Here is a 10668-nt window from a genome sequence, read left to right as displayed (position 1 = left end):
TTGGTAATCTTGAGGACCGTTTTTGCCACTCTTGTACTAGGGGGTTGGGGTCAAATTGAGAAAAACCCACTGAATACATTTGATTAAGCAGAAAAGGCAACTGTGCATTTGCATTCAGACACCGCCGCCCCACAAAACAAGAAAGACCACCTACGAAAAACTATTTATATTAAGTTATCACAACAGTCTAAAATACAGAGGTTAAATAAAATACAAAAAAAACCAAAACACAAAAAAAAATCCAGAAATCCTTGTTAAAAACGTTACAAAATAAACAACCCACTGCGGACAGTTCTTTTTTTTTTTTATTCCGGCTTAGTATAAAAATTAGAATTTTTTTAATAAAAAAAAAAAAATTGTAACCCCTTTTAGGATGAGCGCTTAATCCTTCCCTGTGCCGTCAAGGCGGAGCTATGAGCAATTCTCGTGTAGCTTGCAGGTGATGTGAGCGATGAGTTAGTTCCGATTAGAAGTTCCCGGTGATCTTGGCACAGATGCATGAGGTCTGTATAGATCAATTGGCAAATAAAAGGATCATCCAGATCAGTAGCACAAGTCAGCAGGTCACCAGGTCATGATGTTCTAGTACTGACCTCTAACATTTTTGAATTTCTCTTTTCTTTAAAAAATAAAATAAAAAAAGATCAGTTTGCCACGTCAGAGCACATGTACGCGACACTGACTTAGTCTTCTCTGAGAGGCATCATCACCTCCTATCCCCAAGGTGAATGCAGCAGCCAAATACTGACACCCGGGAGGGTGTGTACCAGGGGGCGCAGCCTATTAACTTGCCCATGTGTGTCCTGTCACAGATCTTAGAAAAGTCCAGTTTAGTCCAAGTGTAATGAAGCAGAGTCGAGTGCTGAAGGATGATACAGAATTTCCTGATTAGTTGTGGAGTAACACCGGGGACAGAATCTGTTCCCACTCCCTTTTCTCCTGTCCTCTGGTGCCTCACACCTCGCTCTCAGTGGAGGGTATGTGCCTTCCCCTCCAGCCGGTATCTGGTAAGGAGACTCTACGTTCGGGGCTTGGTGGGAGCGTGACGCTGCCCGTCTCCGACTGCTCTTCCTGCAGCAGCTGTTGCGTTTCGGTCAGGTCCAGCGAGGCAGTACTGGCTTGCAAAGAGACGGTGTCTGTCTTGATGCACACGTGGTCTCGGAGGATGCTGCCACGGGATGGCTTCACCTGCTTGAGGTCGTCCCACTCGCTCTCGTCACCAGACAGTAGGCCGAAGCCCTCCAAGATCCTGATCTTCTCTTTGGTGAAGCCACTGTCGGGGACAGCCTGCGAAGCGGAGGAGAACATCGTTAGCAACAGAAGTATTAAAGAGTGGCACTGCTATGTCTAGGTACAGCAGAAAGATACAGAGAGACAGTTTGGCCTCTACCGTACATCTCTGCAGAACTGCAGTATGAATAGCCGGCGAGAAGGTGAAGAGATGCAGAAGACCGTGTCATAAGCGATACTCAAAGGAAAGTCTTAAAAAGTCTGTAGAGTAATCTGGAGCTTCCTCAGCTGGCCAGTTGCGTGGGACATCGCAACAGAGGGCTGGGATGTAGGGCCGCAGTTTGTGACGTTGGTCACAGTGCTGGAATTGCAGATAAACGCGGGAGGTGTATCCCATCTCCTGCATGGCCCTCCTGAAGACCGGACAGAAACACAATGCTGATTGCATTTCCAATAATCTCTGAATCAGGCCCTTAATCAGTCATTTCGACCATGTGCTCAAGCATGGAGATCAGTAAAACCTGGACTGGTGGTGTGACTGGAGGTCTGAGGTTGGGAAACACTGTTCTATAGTATCGGCTCTCGCAGAGGGTGGGATTCGAGTGTTTGGCCCCACCCATTGTAGGAGGGATTAAATAACGCGAGAATGGCAATGTCTAGTCCCACCTCTTGTAGGAGGGATTAAATAACATGACAATGCCAACTGATTTCAGCTGTCAGTGATCGCTCACCCCAACCAGAGACATTGCCGGCAGTCTCTTGGTTCCTGTACCGTGCTGACTGTAAGATCACCGCAGGGCATAACAGCCTGAGCGGTCAGAGGGACTGGTGTGACAGGAGAGACCAGTGGCTGCAGTGGCAGTGCGGCCACTGATGTTAACATATCTGGAGCTAAAGGGAGCACTACCAGACTACAGTGGCAGTGTGTCGACGCGTGTCATCCCCAGATCAAAGGATATAGAATCCTGACCAGTGACTACAGCGAATGGGTGAGAGTAATATTCTTTCCTTCTATATGGTTCAGACCTTGGAAAAGGTTACTCCAGACTATAACTGAATACTCATAGGATTACCCGGGGATTACATTTTATCCTTGAGATTGTTCTGGATATCGTTACATCCAAGTTTTCCTGTTCTTTGATGGTGCAGTGACTTTTCGTTTACAAGGAAGAATTTTTTTGTCTTTTTTATTGTATGTGGAAGCCATTTTTTATGTGGAGTTTTTCACGATTTTTTAAAATATTTTTTTTGACTTTTATAAAAAAAAGAGGAGTGGACTATGCTACTTTAAATAAGGATATCGCCGAGGAAGATACATGTAATCGTCTAGTTCACTCTGAATTCAGGAGTCCAGCGCTGTGAGAGGTCTCTAGAAAAAAACCCTTGTTGAATGCCAGTGTCTGGTCCCACCCATTGTAGGAGGGACGAAATAATGTGACAATGCCATTGTTTGGCCCCACCCATTGTAGGAGGGATTAAATGTGACAATGCCGGTGTCTGGTCCCACCCATTGTAGGAGGGACTGAATAACGTGACAATTCCAATGTCTGGTCCCACCCATTGTAAGAGGAACTAAATGACAATTCCAGTGGCTGGCCCCCCCCATTGTTGGAGGAACTAAATAACATGACAATGCCTGTGTCTGGTCCCACCCATTGTAAAAGGGACTAAATAGTTTTAGGACATCGATGTCTAGTCCCGACCATTGTAGAAGTAACCATATGGCAGAATTTCTTGGCTTGTGACTTGATGGTCCTCTAACCGATAATATACAAGGAAGTCCTAAAAATCAAGAAGGCAACTCCACTCTGCTAAGAGCATCAAACAAGAAAGCGAAGGCTTGATAAGTACATTCCATGCTCACACGGTTAGTAATGATCACCAGCAATGCTACAAAGGAGGTTCTGAAACCCGCCCTCGTCTGACCAACAGAGGAGGAAGACCGGAGTCCTCATAGATCCACGGGGTAAATAAGGGCACATGCATCGCAAACAAGGATTTAGTCCCTGAACACATAGGTGCACTCATCAGGGAAATCTGGAAAAGATGTCCTGCGGCCCTTAAAGAACACGTTCCAGATACTCTAGGATGACATAAGTTAGCAGGACGCGTACAGGACACTCGCGTGCAGCCATGAATACCTGAAGGTGGCGGAAGGGCTCAGAAGAGGAAAGGAGAGAGACTGTCAGAGGGGACAGAGTGCTGCAGTGGAGGAGACAGTGTGACACGGAGAGTCAGTGCACTTACATGTAACACCAGGGTTCCAACACAGTGAAAACACATTATACTTCTACTTATACAAGATCTATACATAGAACATTCTCAACCCAAGCGCACAGGACTCTTCCCATACACAACATGTGTCAAACTTTAGAGTGCTGGAGTGAAGAAGTTGCCCCAAATAATTCTGTCATTTTATAGACTGTTCGGTACTTGAGTAGTTTCACGGCGCCAGCATGGCGTCTGAGTCCCCTTGCGGGGCTCACTTCGCTCGCCCACACTGCAGGCTCGGTGGCTCGCTACGCTCGCCACGATATCTATAATCAACTCCATGCCAAGGTGGATAGTGGGGGTATGAACTATCCACATTGGCATGGAATTAAGTTACTTTATTTTAGATAGTTTGGCGAGCGTAGAACCTGGAAGTAGCATGGCGCCATGCTGGCGCCGTGAAACTACACAAGAACTGACTGTTCTAGATAAGACAGCGAGAAGCTGGTTGTTTTGGGCAGGTTGGGATCGTTTGGTCTACAGCAAGTTGGTCGAGGTGGGTCAAGGTCAACATGGGTCAATGTCGGCACAGGTCAATAGGACGACACAAGCAATAGGTCGACACAAGCAATAGGTTGACAGGGTCTTGGTCAACAGTCAAAAGGTCGAAATGGGGTTTTTCACGGTTTTATTTTTTTTTACCCGAATGTCGACACAGTTGACATGGACACAGTTTCCAGTGCACCGCTTCGCTCGCTATGCTTCGGACACACTATTTTATTCTCCCACCACGCCCTAGTGGATGGTAGGGCATGAAATACCGCCTGTCGGCACATGTCGGCTCAAAATACAGTGAAAAACCCCATGTCGACCGAATGATCTGTGAACGTTGACCCATGTCGACCTAACAGTGTTGACACAATGCTTGTCGACCAACTTGCTGTAGACCCAATGACCGTATCCCCTATGGGCAACCTCTCCACATTACCACCTTCAAAAGTTTGATACATCCCCCCCTTTAGAAACAAAGCCTACATGAATTTTGTTGGTATAGAATACACATTTCTGTAGAGGCTGCAATTACAGTAAACTGGTGACATATACAGGTTGAGTATCCCTTATCAGGACCACAAGCATTTTGGATACGGGATTTTTTTGTTTTTTGGTGTCCCCCAGCAGCCTTCAGAATCCTCTTCAGTGACATCTCCGGTCCCAGGGGTGTATTGCGGGACCGCGCACTCGCGCAATGCACCCCTGGGACCGGAGATGCCACTGAAGAGGATCCCGGAAGCCGCCGCGGACATCGGGGGACGAGGTAAGTGTGAAAAAAGGGGTGGGGGGGGCAACAAAACAAAAACTCACAAAGTAATCTGAAAAAACAGTTTTCTGAATAATTTCCAGTTTTGTAATACACTTGTTGGAGTTGGCAACTGAGCCAGCGGTGGCACTATTCTCCTGCATTCGGGCGCTGGTTAATTGCACCAGTGGAAATGGATAGCTTGGGCGTATCTGACCCAGGTAGGAGTGCCCAAGTGCCTGCTTGGGGAGGGTAGCTGGGGAGTATTTATTGGATTTGCAGATTGCCCAGGGACCCCCCAGGTTACAGGACATAAATCATTGGCATGTCAGGCACAGCATCTGGAGTCGCCCTGACATTTGCACTTAGATTACCGGATGCGGGAATATGGCCGTATAACTTTATAAGGGTAACTAACAGATGCGGAGCGATTGGCATTTAATGACAATTTATATTGAAACCGCAACTTTGAAATGTGTTAATAACCATCAGAACACTATTTCCTTGTGTGTACGACATCTCATTACACTAGAACATTATATAATGCAACATTAGCATTTTATACATCCTAAGCAACAATATTCCCCCAGTCATTATATAGTATATGGGAATCACAGCTTGAGAGCGAACGTAATCCGTACATAATCAATCGGTTACACGCTGTAACACAAGCCCGTATCACAATCACTTTATTTCCCATCACTCACACACACACACACACACACCACAACCCTCACCTCTTTGCGCTGCCGCTGCAGGTGACACACTGACGGCCTGTGCACGGTGTCTATTTTCACCTCCTGCGTAGACGTGCGGTAGGACGGGTTACTGTATGTGAGGGTTCCGAGTGCTGGCTCTGATAGCTTCGCACGACGGTGCCTGCGGAACCAAGTCAGATGTAAGAACTTGTACACTCACTTTCTGCTCACTCCCTTATTAGAAACGTAGTACAGGTCGGGTCTCCCTTATCTGTGTATTCTAAAAACAGAAATATTCCCAAAAACCTGGTTTTCAGAATATTTTGTTTTTTTGGGGGGGGTTTGTTCCCCCAGCCCCTTTTTGTCATACTTACTTTGTCCCCCCGATGTCCACGACGGCCTTCTGGATCCTCTTCAGCAGTATTTGCAGACCCAGGGGTGCATTGCACGAGTGCGCCGGTGACTTCACTGCATTGCCCACGCAATGCTCCCCTGGGACCAGAGATGCCGCTGAAGAGGATCTTGAAGCCTGCCATGGTCTCCAGGGGACACCGTGGACATTGGGGCACCACCAGGGGACCAGGTAAGTATGTATTTAAAATATACCAAAATCCAGAAAAATCCCTTATCCAAACTGCTTGTGGTCCCCATCATTTTGGATAAGGGATACTCAACCTGTATTAGGTGTTTGGATAAAATTCAGGGCAGTACTTGGGTGATGCCATTCTCCTGATCTGTCTGGTTCTGACACCTTCACCTTGAGGTGAAAGGGCTCATTTGCGGGTGACCTGATCTTCACTAATGTCACTGGCACCCCGCAGACAGGAGACTGAGCGAAGTCGATCTACCAAATAAGACTGTAAGTGCGGAACCCAACCTCTCACTGATGTCCGGCGGCACATTGGGCCTGATTCAGCTTGGATCGCAAATCATAAACCGCTCGCAAGGAAAATGCAGGAGGAGGTGCAAACCACCCCCTGCCTGTACTGGCAATCGCATCAAACTGCAATGTGATCGCAGTTCAAGAGGAACATCGCAACCATTGGTCGCAAATACCATGCAAGTAACCCCTAGATTTAGCTAAATAACGTGATCTATAAACAGAATTAGTTTAACATTTGCGCTGGGAAGTTATCAAATCTGGACTTCTATAGTTTTGCTCCGCCCACGTCACAATTTCCTATTTTAGCGGGAAAAAATAAATATCAACTACAGGAGCTCAGAGCCCAGCAAAACACAATGGATAGAATTGATCTGGCCAAGCCCATAAGGACACCGCTAGAGAGGGGACAATGGGGATTATTCTATTCTAATTACTAGATTGTAAGCTCCTCCGAGCAGGGCCCTCTTCCCTCCTGTTGTCAAAGCCCTCTTCTCTTCACATGTCACTCACAGCTCTCCTATACTCCAACACTCAGTGACCATCTTCGTCTGCATACTCATCTCCATCATTGGCATCAAGCCTCTAGTTGTATGTTGATTGAGTCCTCACTACTTATATCCAAGCTGTAATGTGTATTGATCTGTGGCGCTCTTTATTTGTACTGTATTTTTGTTATTTATTCAATGCTATGCCAAGCTTTGTCTCCCTGTATTGTTCCTTTGTACGGTGCTGCAAAACAATTGTGGCGCCTTATAAATAAAATTATAATAATTATTACTCTGGTTAATTTGCAGCCTTGAGAGTCCACCAAACCCCACTTTGTGATTGGTTGGCTGCCGCTACCCATTCGCAAGCGCAAAATCGCACACAGTACTTATGATTGGATGTTAAACTGGAACTTCCATTCGCAGGCCAGGGGGATCCACCCACATATTTCGATGGCCGCCGACCATCGAAAGATGTGGGAGGTGCACCTACTTCCTGTCAATCACCTTGGATACATGGGCCGGCATCTGACATTCGGTGATGTCAGCTATTCGCCCCCCCGCACCCGCGCCAAGGCCTCATTAGCAGGAGAACGGCCAGCGTTCTCATGGGAACGCCCCTGAAACGCTGAGCGTTCCTATATGCTAATAGGGCTGCCCGCCACCCCTCTCCGCCCCCCGCCCGCTGCCCTGGGTGCGTGCACCTGACGAACAGTCTGTTTTCTGTGGGTGCACCCACTTTGCACAGTAAAACATCGGTTCTCATGCGAACGGGTCTAATCTCTTTAGAACGTATGCTGTTGTGTGGAGGAAAACACATGGACAAGACCAAGGGCTGGGGGTCTCTTCATAAGTTGCAATAAGATTCATTGCAATATATTATATCATAAATCGTAATAACATTTCTGCAATCCGCAATCAGTCCTGTAATATAATTATATGGACAAGCGCGGCCTGGAAATGGGGTCTCATCAGCATGAACAAATAATGATGGAGACTTCTGCAAGTGACAGGCGAGGGAGGAGCCTATCGCAACGTCTCCCCGTACACAGGGTACCGACCTGTAGATGAGCAGGGCGCAGATCAGGAAGAGCAGACACAGCAGAGATAGAGATCCGGCAATGATGTGCGGAACATGCAGCCTGTCCCCTGAACACACAAAGATGAAATATTGTTATAGGATACTAGACGTTACTCAGCCTATTGGTAGTGCACACACATACTGTAGCGATCACAACTCAAGCTGGCATTATTAATCTAGGTCTCCCTGCTCACCTGCGCTGGCTGGCACAGCTCCTACGGGGGAACAGAGACCCCTCGTGGCCTCCTCGTCTGAGCAGCTGAAAGATAACATGGAGGACTGAGTAATTACAGACACTAAGGGTTTTCCTGGCGAACAAATACCAGCCGGTGCTGGGATACTCTTACCTTCCTGCGGTCACCCCCGGTGTACGGTTACCTCGCTCGCTCTGGGTGTTAGGACTGAAGGGGCCGCCGATTCGGTCACTATTGTTTGTTGGCTGCGGAGGCGAAGGTAAAAATCCAGGAACTGGAATAGGAGAAGAAAGAAAAATGAAAAACAGAGAAGAAAATCGAAGTCAGGAGGTGTGTGTGTGTGTGGGTTACTCCCATTAAACAGCCAGCTACCACCCCCACACACCTACTTCCTGTCAATCACCTTGGATTCGGCCAGCAAACAAAAAAAGCATGTGTACTAAGGGCCGTACGGTCGCTGAGAATGTTATATACTCACTGGTTGAGCAGGCCTCAGACTCCAAGTCATCCGGACAGGCGCACACAAAATCCTGACTCCGAGCGAAGCAGAGATGGGAACAGCCGCCATTGTTAACCGCACAGGGATTACTTCCTACAAGGCGGAGAAAGCAGGATGAGGCTTAAAGGCAGCCATGTTCTAGAAGAGCGGGAGACTGATCAGAATGAAGGTGGGACACAATAAATGTGAGGGGGGGGACAATTGACAGAGAGCATTCCCCAGAGATATAGAGGCCTCACGGGAACTCTGGGTGGAAGAGAATCCCTTACTGGGCCGCGTTGTACCTGATTGTCTCAGAGAAGACACCACAATGATGTCCATCAGCCCTTCCATGTTGCCCAAAATGGTTTCTTGGCTCCTCCCAGAGTATTTGTCCACCCTCTGGATCGATTTCGTCTGCCAGTCTGTCCAGTAGATCCATCGACCTTCCTGTAATGAGAAGCCAATCAAACATCATTCCATAACTGTGAAGAGTGGATTATCCACCACTGCATAGAAAGGAACAGATACGGTATTTATAAAGCATTACAGTCCAGGTTTTAGGGATAGCCATGCTTGAGTACTGATAACTAAATAAAAGTCACCTGTGCTCAAGTATGGATATCCTTAACCCTTTATCGATATTGTTTCCAAATGGCTACAACAAGGCCAGGTCGAAATTCCGACGTTGTGGACATCTGGCAACATCAGACTGACCATTGCCATCTGGTGGGGAAACTGTAGTACTGCAGCCACGAGGAAAAATATTATCTTTTAAAGTACAATGTGACCGATAAAGGGTTAAAACCGGGACTGTAATGGCGAAGTTTGGGCAACGCTGCTGCAAAGGGTTCCATAACATCTCCACTCTCCTCAGAATCTCTGTGTGATGAATGGAGATGGTTACCCGGAATTCTCACCTGTGTGAGGGCAAAAGGGTGGGAGACCTGACTGACGAGCACCTGGCGGGTCTTGCCATTCAGATCGGCATTCTCTATGCGATCCAAGTGGGCATCGACCCAGTAGATTCTGTAAGGAGAACAGCATCGTTAAGACCACTGTATATATTTATCACCCTCTACATACAGATCATTTAACCTTATGTGCGAGTACTGACCTACGAGTGTCATAGTCCAAGGTCAAACCATTGGGCCAGCCAAGGTCAGTATTAACAATGATCTTGCGGTCAGAGCCATCCAGATTGGCCCTCTCAATTTTGGCAACGTGGCCCCAATCCGTCCAGAAAAGGTAACTGTTAAAGCAAGATACAATGTTAGAATGTTACCTGTCTGACTGGACGCAACAAAAACAATATTCCTACAAGTGAAGACATAACGCCATCGGTCTTTAACCCTTTGAGTGCCAAGGGAATTTGTCAAAATAAGTGTGAAAATTGCCAAGCGAAATATCCGCTAAAATGACCAGCGCCGCTCACAGCGACTGTTTGGGTGCGAGAATTGACTTATTTATACTAAAAGAACAGTCGCTGTGAGTGGCGCTCGCACTTTTATCGGATCGCTCACAGCAACTTTTGGCGCGCAAAGGGTTCATGGCTTTGTATAATTCACATACGCCCCCATTGAACAACAGATGATACTTTTAAACAGAACAATGGGGGCTATTCAGACCTGTGGCATTGCCGCGTATTCGCACGGCCGACGATGATGGATAGACTGCGCATGCGTATGACCCGTATCACTGGCTGTACGCAAGGTGATTGACGGGAAGTAGGCCGCTGGGGGTAGTAACCCGCCTTTTCATGGGAGTGCCAAGGAGAATGCTGGGCGTGCCAGAAAAAGAAAAAACTGGGAGTGTCCGGGAAGACGCAGGCGCGGCTGAGCATATTAGGGAAGGGTGTGTGACGTCAGCAACAAGCCGGATAGGTCTCGGGCCTACGATGAATTGTGCCCAGTGGAAAAAAATCATTCGATAGTGGGCGGCTCGCATTAATTCGCATTAATTTCACTCCAGTGGTGTGGCATATGCCTGGATGTGAATTTGCGGTGGTGCGAGCAGGTCTGAATCGGCCCCCAAAGAGAGGCAATCTGAACAGCCGGATGATACCGGACTGCAGAAGGTCAGAGGTGACAATGGAAGGAGGTCAATTTGCA

The 10668-nt window shown here is 47.5% G+C and overlaps 1 protein-coding gene across 1 annotated transcript in view; it reads right to left on the bottom strand.

The window, feature by feature from the left end:
- Positions 1-287: 287 nt before the first annotated feature.
- The window catches only part of LRP4 (LDL receptor related protein 4), a 79299-nt gene continuing 68918 nt past the window's right edge, over positions 288-10668 (bottom strand). Inside the window, exons 30-38 of the mRNA XM_083164456.1 lie at positions 9675-9809; positions 9478-9586; positions 8863-9007; positions 8558-8671; positions 8233-8353; positions 8080-8144; positions 7866-7953; positions 5476-5617; positions 288-1287 (exon numbers count right to left, since the gene is read on the bottom strand). Coding sequence (XP_083020582.1) covers positions 955-1287; positions 5476-5617; positions 7866-7953; positions 8080-8144; positions 8233-8353; positions 8558-8671; positions 8863-9007; positions 9478-9586; positions 9675-9809 — 1252 coding nt within the window. The 3' untranslated portion in view covers positions 288-954. The remainder of the gene's footprint in view (positions 1288-5475; positions 5618-7865; positions 7954-8079; positions 8145-8232; positions 8354-8557; positions 8672-8862; positions 9008-9477; positions 9587-9674; positions 9810-10668) is intronic.

This window comes from Crinia signifera, chromosome 11 (assembly GCF_055691185.1).
Source record: "Crinia signifera chromosome 11, ASM5569118v1, whole genome shotgun sequence".
In the NCBI taxonomy this organism is placed as follows: Eukaryota; Metazoa; Chordata; class Amphibia; order Anura; family Myobatrachidae; genus Crinia; species Crinia signifera.
The sequence above is the reverse complement of the archived record's forward strand: the minus strand, read 5'-3'. Positions and strand labels throughout refer to the sequence as shown.